The sequence below is a fragment of the Muscardinus avellanarius genome (genome assembly GCF_963383645.1).
Source record: "Muscardinus avellanarius genome assembly, chromosome: 10".
In the NCBI taxonomy this organism is placed as follows: Eukaryota; Metazoa; Chordata; class Mammalia; order Rodentia; family Gliridae; genus Muscardinus; species Muscardinus avellanarius.
The window spans coordinates 12322395-12336730 of record NC_137796.1 but is presented as its reverse complement, the minus strand read 5'-3'; the positions used below and the strand labels follow the sequence as shown (position 1 = coordinate 12336730).

Here is a 14336-nt window from a genome sequence, read left to right as displayed (position 1 = left end):
TCGAACTTGCAATTCTTCTGTCAGCCTCCCAAGTACTAGGATTATAAGCCTGCACCATCACGCCCCATACACATACAGTTTAGTAACTTGCTATGTCCACTTCTATTCAATGACCCCTTGGGTGCTTCAACAATGCCTTATTTTTACTCAACCCCCCCCCCCACAATTCACCTAGACCACTACACCTCACTGACCTATCCAGCACCTTCTCTATCAGGGAGCAGTATCACGGACTCTGAAAATCTATACACTTAAGACCAATAAAAGAGCTAAAAACATTGCAACAGCTGATACTAATTTGAAGTGGCCCAGGCCCTGTCTTCCCCCTGACTCACTCACCTGGTCAGTTTAATAGTGCTGTCTAGGGAAGCAGAGAGCAGCAAGCCTTTGGACCGACTGCTAAAAGCCAGTCCACGGATCTGCTTACTGTGCATCGAAATGTACTGACTGCTTTTCATGTCAGCAGTACTCAACATCTTAACACCAAATCCTATCAAAGAAGAGAGTACAAAATAATTCAATAAAAGTCAATTTAGAGTCTGGCATGGAGGCACATGCCTGGAATCCTAGTACTTGGGAATCTGAGACAGGAGGATTGCAGGTTAGAGGACAGCCTCAGAAACTTCGTGAGTCTCAGCAACCCTAGTCAGACTTTTATTTTGTTAGGGAGCAGGACATGGCGACACAATTCTGTAATTCCAGTACTTGGGAGGCTGAAACAGGAGGATCACGGGTTCAAAGCCAGCTTCAGTAACTTAGTGAGACCCTGTTTAAAAATAAAAAACAAAGGCCAGGCTTGGTGGCAAATGCTTGTAAACCTAGTACTTGGGAGGTTGAGACAAGAAGATAACAGGTTCGCGGCCAGCATCAGCTACCTTGGTAAGACCCTTCACATCTTAGTGAGATCCTGTTTCAAAATAAAGAATAAAAAATAAGGCTAGGGGTATAGCTTGGAAGCAAAAAGTCCCTGGATTCAATCACCAGTACCAAGAAGTGGGGGTGGTGACAGAGGTGCAACTTGGGGTAGAATGCCCCTGGATTAAAACTCTAGTACCAAAAAAAATAATAAAAAACACGAATGAATCTTAAAAGTGATGCTGAAAAAGCCAGGCATGTGGCGCACGCTTGTAATCCCAGTATTTGGGAGGCTGAGACTGGAGGATCGCGGCTCACGGACAGCCTCAGCTACTTAGTGAGGCCCTCTGCCACTCAGTGAGACCCTGTTTCAAAATAAAGAATAAAAAATTGGGCAGGGGGTGCAGCTTGGCGGTCAAATGCCTCTGGATTCCATCCCCAAACCCACAAAAAAAAAAAAAAAAAAGTGATGACAAAAGAAAAATGTAATACTGTATGATTTCATTTATATAAAATTCTAGAAAATGCAAACTAATCTATAGTGACAAAAAGCAGAAAACTGGTCACCTGGGAATGGGAAGGAAGGACAGGTAAAGGGATTATAAAAGGCAAAAGAAAACTTCTAGAATGAGATATGTTCATTATATGTTGATTGTAATGATTTCAGGGATATACACATGTCAATCCCCTCCCCCCCAAATATCATACTTAGCCAGGCGTGGTGGTGCACGCTTGTAATCCCAACATTCTGGAGGCTGAGACTGGAGGATCGTGGTTCATGGACAGTCTCAGCTACTTAGTGAGGCCCTCTGCAACTTAGTGAGACCCTGTTTCAAAATAAAGAATACAAAATAGGGCAGGGGTGTAGCTCAGAGGTCAAATGGTTCTGGGTTCTATCCCCAGACCCACACACACAAAAAAAATCATACTTAATATATGTACAGTCTATTTTATATCAATTATATTTCAATGAAGCTGGAAAGAAAGGGAGGGGAGGAAGGAGAAAGCACTAGAGAGAGAAAAATGAGAATAATCTATTTGATGCACGGAGATATTCAAGATGCAGAAGGGACATGAACAATAAAGAATGAAGGTAAGAGCTGGGCGTGGTGGCGCACACTTGTAATCCCAGCCCTTGGGAGGCTGAGACAGGAGGATCGCACAGGTTGGAAGCCAGCCTCAGCTACTTAGTGAGGCTCTCAGCAACTTAGTGAGACCCTGTTTCCAAATAAAGTATAAAATAGGTCTGAGAGTATAGCCCGGAGGTAGAAAGGCCCCTGGGTTGTTTGTTCCACCCTCAGTACCACAAAAAAAAAAAAAAAAAAAAAAAAAAAAAAAAAAAAAAAAAGGAAAGAAATGAAGATAAGTAATTTGTACTGTCAGCCAGTCAAGATGATACATCTACTTAAAATGGATTGAAATAGATGTTATCAAAAGTATCCAATAAATATATACTATTCCTGGAAGGGGGAAAAAAACAAGCCTTTCCTTTTTTTGTGTGTGTGGTACTGTGGATAGAACCCAGGGACTTTTTACCTCCGGGCTACACTCCCAGACCTATTTTATACTTTATTTGGAAAAAGGGTCTCACTAAGTTGCTGAGAGCCTCACTAAGTAGCTGAGGCTGGCTTCAAACCTGTGCGATCCTCCTGTCTCAGCCTCCCAAGTGCTGGGATTATAAGTGTGCACCACCATGCTTGGCAACCTATTTTATGTTTTGTTTGGAAAAAGGGTCTCACTAAGTTGGTGAGGGCCTCACTAAGTAGCTAAGGCTGGCTTCAAACCTGTGCAATACTCCTATCTCAGCCTCCCAAAGTACTGGGATAACAAGCATGCACCACCATGCAGGGCTCTATTTTACTGTTTTGAAACAGTCTAAGTTGCAGAGGCTGACCACAAATCTGCAATTCTCCTGTCTGCCTACCAAGTACTAGAATTACAAGTATTTTTTTTAATGTGGTACTAGGGATTGAACCCAGAGGCATTCTACCCCCAAACTATACCCCTACCCCTATTTTTTATTCTTCATTTTGAAACAAGGTCTCACAAAGTTGTGGAGGGCCTCACTAAACGGGTGAGGCTGGCCTCAAACCTGTGATCCCATCTCAGCCTCCTTTGTACTGGGATTATAGGCATGTGCCATCACACCTGGTTTGTTTGTTTGTTTATTTATTTACTTTATTTTTTGGTGGTACTGGGGTTCCTGGAAACCCTTCTACCTCTGGGTTACGCTCTCAGACCTATTTTTTATAAATACTTTTTATTTGGAAACAGGGTCTCTTAAGCCAGCATGGCTGGCTTCGAACCTGCGCGATCCTCCTATCCCCGCCTCCCAAGCACAGGGATTACAAGTACGCGCCACCATGCCAGGCCTTATTTTTTACTTTAAAATAGGGCTAACCTGCTGAGGCTGGCTTCTACATGTGACCCTCCTGTTTCAGCCTCCTAAGAACTGGGATTACAAGCATGTGTCACCATACCCTGAGTCCTGGATTCTTCAAAGAGAAATAGAGTCTAATGATGGAACAAGCAAACTGAGGTTCTATATTGTTTACCTGGGAGGAAGGCAGCCTGAGGAGAGGGCTGTGATACCACCAGGCAGCTCATAGCATCACAGTACGCCATGATTCGGCAGTTCCCGGACTGGGATACCGTAAAGGATTTTTGGAAGTGGTACTTGTGCTGGCCTTGGCTGGAGGGTAAGAAGCTTAGTAAAGATGCTTGAGAGCCACTAGGCTGTTGATCCTGACGCTGCACAAGTTTTTGCAAGTCCTAAAATGATAAAGATATTGTAAATGCAAAGCTTTTTCATTTGCTATTCCCCTCAAGAACACTTTTTTCATTCTACCTCTGAGCTACACCCTCAGCCATATTTACTTACTTACTTACTTACTTACTTACTTACTTATTTAGCGGTATTGGGGGTGGAACCCAGGAGGTTTTTTTTTTTTTTTTTTTTTTTTTTTTTTTTTTTTTTTTTTACCTCTGAGCAATACCCCTTGCCCAATTTTTTTATTCTTTATTTGGAAACAGGGTCTCACTGAGTTGCAAATGGCCTCACTAAGTAGCTAAGACTGTCCTCGAACTGCGATCCTGCTGTCTCAGCCTCCCAAATGCTGGGATTACAAGCGTGTGCCACCATGCCTGGCTTAAAAACATTTTATTGATCAGATGCAAAATTTCTTGTCCTTTAAATGAAAATGTGAGCCAGGCATGGTGGTAATTCCTTGTCCTTGGGAGGCTGAGACAGAAGGACTGCAGGTTCAGGACAGTCTGAGCAAATAGTAAGACTCTTCATCAACCTAGTGAGACCCTCTGGATTCAATCCCTAGTACCACAGTAAACAAACAAATGAAAATGTTTTTATGGCCGGGCATGGTGGCGCACGCTTGTAACCCCAGCCCTTGGGAGGCTGAGACAGGAGGATCGCATGGGTTTGAAGCCAGCCTCAGCTACTTAGTGAGGCTCTCTGCAACTTAGTGAGACCCTGTTTCCAAATAAAGTATAAAATAAGCCTGGGAGTAAAGCCCAGACGTAGAAAAGCCGCTGGGTTCCACCCCCAGTACCACGAAAAGAAAAGAAAAGAGAAGAAAAGAAAAGAAAAGATGTCCAATATTTTTCTTTTTTCTTAATGTGGTAATGGGGATTGAACCCAGGAGTGTTCTACCTCTGAGCAGGGGTGTTCTACTTCTGAGCTAACTCAGCCCAATTTATTTTATTTTTATTCTGAAACAGGGCGTTGCTAGGTTGATGAGTCTACTTGCTGAGGCTGTTCTTGGTCCCATGATCTTCCTATCTCATTCTCCTGAGTACTGGAATTACAGGTATGTGCTACCACACCCAGCTCAATTCTTTTTTTTTTTTTTTTTTTTGCAGGTCTGGGGCTGGAACCCAGGGACATTTGCCCACTGAGTTACACCCCCCTGCCCTATTTTTTTATTCTTTCTTTTGCAACAGGGTCTACGTTGTGGAGGGCCTCGCTATGTAGCTGAGGCTGTCCGCAAACCGCAATCCTCCTGTCTCAGCCTCCTAAATGCTGGGATTACAAGCGTGCGCCACCACGGCCGGCTCTTTTCTAAGATTCTGAATGCAGCATAATTATAAAACATACATGTTTTGGCCAAATGCCCAAATCAGAAAAAACATGAGTTGTTCATATTTACTTTTTTCTTCTTCTTCTTCTTTTGCAGTATTGGGGACTGAACTCAGGGGCATTTTACCTCCCAGCTACAGCTCCAGCCCTATTTTTTTATTCTTTATTTTGAAACGGGGTCTCACTAAGTTGCAGAGGGCCTCACTAAGAAGTTGAGGCTAGGTGCAAATCTGCAATTCTCCTGTCTCAGCCTCCCAAGTACTGATATTTAAAGTGTGCTGCCACCATGCCCAGCTCACCCATCTTTCTTTCTTTTTCTTTCTTTCTGTTACTGGGGATGGAACCTAGGGGCATTCTACCTTTTGAGCTACACCCCCAGCCCTGTATTTTATTCTTTATTTTTTTAAACAGGGTCTCACTGAGTTGCAAAGGGCCTCACTTAGTAGTAGCTGAGGCTTTCTGTGAACTGAGATCCTCCGGTCTCAGCCTCCCAAATGCTGGGATTACTAAGTGTACGCCACCATTTCTTAAGCAACTTGGGGAATCCTATTTGTATTTTCGATGAACCTAAGTAGTATTTACATTCCTTATAAAATATATTTATAGAGCCAGGTGTGTTGGCGCATGCTTGTAATCCCTGCACTTGGGAGGCTGAGACAGGAGGATTGCACAGGTTAGAAGCCAGGCTTAGCTACTAGGTGAGGCCCTCTGCAACTTAGTGAGACCCTGTTTCCAAATAAAGTATAAAATAGGTTTGGGAGTATAGCCCGGAGGTGGAAAAGCCCCTGGGTTCCACCCCAGTAACCCCCCACTACATATATATGTATACATATATATATGTATGTATATATACATATGTATGTATATGTGTATATATACATACGTATATATGTATATACACACCCACTGAGTGTATATGACCCACTGAGTGTATATACACATATACCGAGTGTATATGTGTATACATACATACATATATATATGTATACACACACATATATACATACATATATATACACAACACACACACACACACACACACACACACACACACACACACATCCGGGTGTGGTAACATACATTTGTAGTACTTGGGACGTGGAGAAAGGAGAATCAAAGGCAGTCTCCCAACTTAGCAAGGCTCTCAGAAACCTAGTGAGACCTGGTTTCCAAGTAAAGAATAAAATTGGTCTGGGGGGTATAGCTTGAAAGTAAATGCCTCTGGGTTCAATTCACAGTGCCTCCCCAATGGAAAAAAAGTTTGCTCTTGGAATTAAACCCAGAGTACATGCTAAACATACACACTCCACTAAGTCATTCCTCAGGCCTCTTCTTCAATATGACTCCAAAAGTTCTAAGAGTTGACCAGGCACGGTGGCAAACACCTATAATCCCAGTCCTTGGTAAACTAGGATTGCAGGCTTAAGGATAACCTCAGCAAGTAGTGAGACTCTCAGACTTTCTTTCTTTCCTTCCTTCCTTTCTTCCTTTCTTTCTTTTTCTTCCTTTGACCTTTCTCTCTCTCTCTCTCTCTCTCTCTCTCTCTCTCTCTCTCTCTCTCTCTTTCTGGTGGTACTAGGGTTCCTGGAAGCCCTTCTACCTCGAGGCTACACTCCCAGACCTATTTTTTTATATATTTTTATTTAAAACCAGGGTTTCTTAAGCCAGCACGGCTGGCTTCGAACCTGCGCGATCCTCCTGTCTCCAGCGTGTGCCACCACGCCCAGCTCAGACTCCGTTTCAAAAAAAAAAAAAAAAAAAAAAAAAAGCTGGGCAACCTGGGCGTGGTGGCACACGCTTTCCCAGCATTTGGGAGGCTGAGACTGAAGGATTGCGGTTTGCAGACAGTCTCAGCTACTTAGTGAGGCCCTCTGCAACTCAGTGAGACCCGGTTTCAAAATAAAGAATAAAATAAAATAGGGCAGGTGGTGTAGCTTGGAGGTCAAATGCCCCTGGGTTCAACCTCCAGACCGGAAAAAAAAAAAAAAAAAGAAAAAGAAAAAATGCCGGCCATGGTGATGCATGCTTGTAATCCCAGTACTTAGAGAAGGCTGATAGGAGGATCACAGGTTCAAAGCCAGCCTCAGCTACTTAGTGAGGCCCTCCACAATTAAGTGAGACCCTGTTGCAAAATAAAGAACAAAAATAGGGCTGAGGGCATAACTCATGAGGTAGAATGCCCCTGGGTTCAATCCCCAATACTGCATAAAATAGAAATAAATAAAAATAAAATAGGGCTGGAGGTACAGCTCAGAGGTAGATTGCCTCTGAGTTAAACCCTCAGTAGCACACATACAAAAAATTCTTTGAGGTAGAGGGCAAACTTACCAGGACACGACTACGAAGTTTAGTGCGTTCATCAGTGAGGACTTGAAGCTGGAGCCGGCACTGCGCAGATTCTAACTCGGCCTGCTTCCTGAGCATTTGCTCCTTTAGTAAGTCACTAGAAGGGGAAAGCCAGCAGGAGGTAGGGGTGAGAAAGGCTACAGAAGACTTCCTATCATGATGGAAGCACTGTGATACACAATGTGGTACACACTGTGATATGCAAGCTCACACCCTGATACACACACTTTGCTGTAAGTATGTCATGATAGTAGATATAGTTCAAAAAGAGAAACGCTCATCTGCATACAATGTTTCACACTTCTAATCCCTGTATCTGGAGGCTAAAATAGGAGGATGGTAGGTTTTAGGCCAGGCTCAGCAACTAGTGATACCTCAATTAAAAATAAAAAATAGCTGAGCGTGGTAGCGCAAGCTTAGAATCCCAGCATTTGGAAGGCTGAGACAGGAGGAGTGTGGTTGGTTTGCAGCTAGCCTCAGCTACTTAGTGAGACCCTTTGCACCTCAGTGAGACCCTTCAAAATAGAGAATAAAAAATAGGGCTGGGGGTGTAGCTCAGAGGTAGAATGCCCCTGGGTTCCATCCCCAGTACCAAACACACAAAAAAAGTTGATTAATTAAATCATTAAGAAACGAGGCAGGCGTGGTGGCGCACGCTTGTAATCCCCATGCTTGGGAGGCTGAGACAGGAGAATTGCACAGGTTCGAAAGCCAGCCTCAGCTACTTAGTGAGGCTCTCAGCAACTTAGTGAGACCCTGTTTCCAAATAAAATATAAAACAGGTCTGGGAGTAGAGCCTGGAGGTAGAAAGCCTCTGGGTTCCACCCCCAGTACCACCAAAAAACAAACAAACAAACAAACAAACAAAAACAAAAGAAAGAAGAAAAAAAAAGAAAGAAAGAAAAAAACAACAATTCACAGCTGGGTGTGGTGGCGCAGGCTTCTAATCCCAGCATTCAGGAGGCTGAGACAAGAGGATCTCAGTTCGCAGACAGCCTCAGCTACTTAGTGACGCCCTCCGCAATTCAGTGAGACCCTGTTTCAAAAACTAAAAAGAGCTGCTGGGCGTAGTGGGTCACGTTTGTAATCCCCGCGCTTGGGAGGCGGAAACAGGAGGATAGCGCAGGTTCGAAGCCAGCCATGCTGGCTTAAGAGACCTTGTTTCCAAATAAATAAAAGTATAAAATAGGTCTGGGAGTGTAGCCCAGAGGTAGAAGGGTTTCCAGGAACCGCAGTACTACCAGAAAAATAAAAAATAAACAAACAAAAAAAAAACCCTCAAAAGAGTAAAAACCAGGGCAGGGGGTGTAGCTCAGATGTAGAATGCCCCTGGGTTCCATCTCCAGACCCGCACCCCCCCCCAAAAAAAAAAATTCAATATAGGTTAGCAAAGATATGATTATAATCCACAGAAGGATATCCAATCTCAATAGTACTTAAAGCCAATGCAAATTACAGTGAAATACTATTTCAATCACTGAGATTGGCAATGAAAATCTAATAACAGAAAGTGGGTGAGAATACAAAAATAAATCTCACATTACTGCTAACAGAGTATAAATTGGAAGAACTATTTGACATTATCTAGTAAAGCAGATGTGTCCTACCCTAAAGAACACTGGTAACACACTGGTAACTAGTACCACATAAAATACACACAGATCAATTCTGATTAGAGAGCTAGAACAGTCTATAGTAATAAAATTAATAAGCTAGAGCTACATATATCAACTACTAAATAACCCGCAAACATAATATTAAGCAAAAATAGCATGCTATATACCAGGCATGCTATTTTTGCTTAATATTATGTTTATTTATTTATTCACTGATACTGGGCCAGCGGCATTTTACCTCCAAGGTACAACCCCAGCATGATTTTATTTCTTATTTGGAAACAGGGTCTCACTTAGTTGCAGAGGGCCTCGCTAAGTTACCAGGCTGGCTTTGAACCTGCGATTTTCCTGTCTCAATCTACCAAATACTGAGATTACAAGCATGCACCACCATGCCTGGCCTTTAAAGTTTATTCTTAAATTTTTAAGCAATTGTTTAGTACTTTTTAAACTTTTTTGTGTGTGTATGTGGGTCTGAGGATGGAACCCAAGGGCATTTGACCTCTGAGCTATATCCCTGCCCTATTTTTTATTCTTTTTTTTTTTTTTTTTTTTTTGGTGGTACTGGGGATGGAACTCTTCTACCTCCAGGCTACACTCCCAGACCTATTTTTTATATTTTATTTGGAAACAGAGTTTCTTAAGCCAGCGAAGCTGGCTTCGAACCTACGTGATCCTCCCGTCTCCGCCTCCCAAGCGCAGGGATTACAAGTGAGCGCCACCACGCCCGGCCCTATTTTTTATTCTTTATTTTGAAACAGGGTCTCATTAAGTTGCAGAGGGCCTCACTAAGTAGCTGAGGCTGTCGCAAACCACGACCCTCAGGTCTCAGTCTCCCGAATGCTGGGATTACAAACGTGCACCACCATGCCCGGCTCTTTTTAAACAAGTTTTTGATAACTTTTTGCATTGTACTGTATGTGCAAACTTCACTCATGAATATTCTGTGAAGAGAACTGTTGTACGGGGGCTTAGGAACATAATAAGTAAAAATGGCACCAATTAAATAATGTGCCAGATTCTCCTTTTTTAAAATTTTCTTTGAGATGGGGTCTTGTTCTGTTGCTTAGGCTGGCCTCAAAGTCATAAGGCTCCAGTGATCCTCCTGCTCCAGTCTCCAGGGTACCTGGGAGTACAAGAGCATGCCAAAGCACCCACATTCTGATGCTAATTTTTCCCCCCTATGGTACTGGGGACTCAATCCAGGGGCATTCTACCTCTGAATGCCCTATTTTATTTTTATTTTTAAACAGGTTCTTGCTAGGCTGATGAGTCTCACTACTTGCTGAGGCTGGTCTTGGACCTGCGATCCTGTCTCAGCCTTTTGAGTACTAGAATTACAGATGTGCACCATCATGTCTGGACTGATGCTCTTTTTTTTATTTTTTTGCAGGTCTGGAGATGGAACCCAGGGGCATTAGACCTCCAAACTACACCCCCTGCCCTATTTTTTATTCTTTATTTTGAAACAGGGTCTCATTAAGTTGCAGAGGGCCTCACTAAGTAGCTGAGGCTGGCTGTGAACCTGCCATCCTCCTTAGCCTCTCAGGTACTAGAATTACTAGCGTGTGCCACTAGCCCAGCTCTGATGCTCATTTTTAAAGCTGTATGGAGAGCCGGGCGTGGTGGTGCACGCTTGTAATCCCTGCGCTTGGGAGGCGGAGACAGGAGAATCATGGAGGTTCGAAGCCAGCCGCGCTGGCTTAAGAGACCCTGTTTCCAAATAAAAAAATATAAAATAGGTGTGGGAGTGTAGCCCGGAGGTAGAAGGGCTTCCAGGAGCCCCAGTACCACACACACACACAAAAAAGCTGTATGGAGAGCAGTGTGCAGACTCCCTTCAGAAGATGATCAGGAGTACATTACAACTAACAGCATGAGGCAGACTGCTAGTTTCCAGAGATTCTAGGACACAGCTAAGCAAAGCCTCAGAACCACACTAAAAGTGGATGCACACTCCCTTTTTCAGTTGTGCTACAAAGAATCAAGAGAACATTCCAGATAGACACTCTCATCATTTACCTTTTCACACGCTCCTGTTCACTAGTGTCCAAAGCTTTCAGGGTTCGGGCATAAAGGACAATGATATCACTGTGCTTCGCTTTCTTGTTGCACTAAAGAGCCCAAGGAGAAAATTAGTATGGCTCTGAGAATACACACACACACACACACACACACACACACACACACACACACACACTTTAACTTTAAAGGGTACTACTGAGGGCTGAATCCAAGGGCATTCTACCACTAAGCTACATCTCCAGCCCAATTTTATTTTTTATTTCTGAAAGAGGGTCTTACTAGGTTGATGAGTCTCACTATTTGCTCAGACAGCCCTCAAATCTGCAATTCTGTCTCAGTCTCCCAAGTAATGGGATTACAGGTGTGCACCACCACTCTCAGATCCTTTGCTTTCTAATTAATAATCCCCCCCCCCCACGGGTCTGGGGATGGAACCCAGAGGCATTTAACCTCTGAGCTACACCCTGCCCAATTTTTTAATTTTTAATTTTGAAACAGGATCTCACTGAGTTGCAAAGGGCCTCACTAAGTAGCTGAGGCTGTCCGTGAACCGTGATCCTCCAGTCTCAGCCTCCCAAATGCTGGGATTACAAGCGTGCGCCACCACGCCCAGCTTAATTAATAATTTTTTTGTGGTATTGGGGATTGAACCCATGGACATTCTAACTCTTGAGTCAGACCCCATACCTATTTTTTTATTTTTTTAAAACAGGGTCTCAAGCCAGGTATGGTGGTGCACGCTTGTAATCCCAGCATTTGGGAGGCTGAGACCAGAGGACTGCAGTTCGTGGACAGCCACAGCAACTTAGTGAGGCCCTCTACAACTCAGTGAGACCCTGTTCCAAAAATAAAAAGAATAAGGCCGGGCATGGTGGCACATGCTTGTAATCTCAGCACTTGGGAGGTTGAGACAGGAGGATCGCACAGGCTTGAAGTCAGCCTCAGCTACTTAGTGAGGCTCTCAGCAACTTAATGAGACCCTGTTTCCAAATAAAGTATAAAAAAATAGGTCTGGGAGCATAGTCCGGAGGTAAAAAAAAGCCCCTGGGTTCCACCCCCAGTACCACCAGAAAATAAATAAATAAAACAGGGCCTCATTAGACTGATGAGAGTCTCACATTTGTTATCCTCAAACCTGCTATGCTCCTGTCTCAGTATCTCAAGAACTGAGATTATAAGCATGTGCCATGCCTGGCTTCTTTTTTATTTTGAAACAGGGTCTCACTAAGTTCCTGAGGTTGGCCTTGAACCTATAAGCCTCCTATCTCAGCCTCCCAAATAACAGGATTACAGGCACCACCATGCCTGGTTGTGATTTAACATCTTAAATATTTAATTATGGTCCTTACCTGGGGACATTTTCGTGCCTGTCCTTTGAGCCACTTGGAAATGCACCTATATCCAAAGAGGTGCCCACAGCGTAAAGCTGAGAGCCGGTGGTCCCCAGCATTGGTCCACTGTTCAAGACATATTGTGCAAGTGTCCCCTTCCTCTTCATCCACAGAAGAAGACAGAGGAGGGTTGGACTTCTGGGGAGACTGCTGGATAGAAATTGGAACACATTCAAATGAGAAAATGAAAATCAGTCTTAAAGAGGTATGCAACTCTAATTAACAAAAATGTCGAGCCAGGCATGATAGCACACACTTGTAATCTCAGTACTTGGGAAACTGAAATAGGAGGCTGAAATAGGTTTGTGGCCAACCTCAGCTACTTAGACCCTGTTTCCAATAAAGAATAAAATATATGACTGGGGTGCAGCTTGGAGGTACCATGGCCCTGGGCTCAATCCCCAGTATGACAAACAAAACAACATTAATACTGGAGTGATACAGACCTAGTTGAAAAGGCTGCAGAAAACCCACAATCCTTATAAATTACATTTTTTCATTTTAACATAATCTGGGCAAATATAATCCATAAAAATACTACTACTTGAAGGTCCCTGGGCTTGATTTCCAGCACCAAAAAAGTACAATAAAATACTATTACTCTCTTTTTTTTTTTGGTACTGGAGCATTCTACCTCTGAGCCACACTCCCAGGCCTTTTACCTTTCTTGTGTGTGTGGTATTGGGGATGGAACCAAAAGCATTCTACCTCCAAGCTATACCCCCAGCCCGATTTTTTAGTCTTTATTTTGAAACAGGGCCTCAACTAAGTAGTAGCTGAGGCTGTCTGTGAACCTGAATTCTCCTGTCTCAGCCTCCCAAAAGCTGGGATTACAAGCGTGCGCCACCAAACCCAGCTTTCACCTTTTTTGTAAAGAAACAGGGTCTCACAAGGTTGCTGAGGGCCCCACTAAATTGCTCAGGTTGTCCTTGAACCTGTGATGCTCCTGTCTTAAACAACCAAGTACTAGGATTACATACCCACCTACTACTTTTTAATGTTGGGACCCAGGGCCTCATGCATGATAAGCACACTTAGCTACATCCCAGCAATATTTTTGGTACTGGAGATTGAACCCAGGGCTGTTCTACTTCTAAGCTACACCTCTATCTCTATTTTTTATTTGGAAATAGGGCTTCACTCAGTTCCTGAGGGCTTCTATGTTGTTGAGGTTGGCCTCAAACCTGTAATCTTCCTCTCTTAGCCTAAAAAGTACTGGAATTACAGAAGTGCACCATCACACCTGGCTACAATGTGTGTGTGAGGTACTGGGGATGGAATCCAGGGGAATCGTACCTCTAAGCTACATGCTCAGTCCTATTTTTTTAGTGTTTTTATTTTTGAAAGAGTCTCACTGAGTTACAAAGGGCCTCACTAAGTAGCTGAGGCTGTCTGTGAACCACGACCCTCCAGTCTCAGCCTCCTGAATGCTGGGATTATAAGCGTTCGCCACAACACACAGCTTCAATACTACTATTTATTTATTTATTTATTTATTTATTTATTATTTATTTTGCGGTACTGGGAATGAAATCCAGGGAATTCTACCTCTTAGCTATATCCCCAGCCCTATTTTTTATTCTTTATTTTGAAACAGGATCTCACTGAGTTGCAAAGGGCCTCACTAAGTAGTAGCTGAGGCTGTCCTCGAATTGTGATCCTCCTCCTGTCTCAGCCTCCCAAATGCTGGGATTACAAGCATGTGCCACCACACCTGGCTTCAATACTACTTTATGAAATTCTTGGGTTTTAGGCTGAAACTAGCTCTGAGGCTAGTTTCAAACTTGTGACCCTCCTATCAGCCTTCCAAGCACTGGGTAATCCATGGTGTTTGCCACCATGCCCAATTCTTTCCCTTCACTGAAAAGAAGAAAAATAGTTATCTGTATGAACATGTAAAAAATAAAAATATCTGAGCAACTACCATTGTAATTAACAGCAGGTAGTAATAAGTTTATTAAACATAAAATTTAGCAACATAGTGAGTTCCTGTTTCCAAATAAAAATAAA

The 14336-nt window shown here is 43.2% G+C and overlaps 1 protein-coding gene across 1 annotated transcript in view; it reads right to left on the bottom strand.

Annotated features, from left to right (window-relative positions):
• RFWD3 (ring finger and WD repeat domain 3) overlaps positions 1-14336 on the bottom strand; it is a gene marked incomplete at both ends in the record, with an annotated part of 41980 nt that overhangs the window by 15688 nt on the left and 11956 nt on the right. The window contains 5 exons of the mRNA XM_080703473.1: positions 340-490; positions 3411-3627; positions 7277-7391; positions 10933-11024; positions 12285-12476. Coding sequence (XP_080559599.1) covers positions 340-490; positions 3411-3627; positions 7277-7391; positions 10933-11024; positions 12285-12476 — 767 coding nt within the window. The remainder of the gene's footprint in view (positions 1-339; positions 491-3410; positions 3628-7276; positions 7392-10932; positions 11025-12284; positions 12477-14336) is intronic.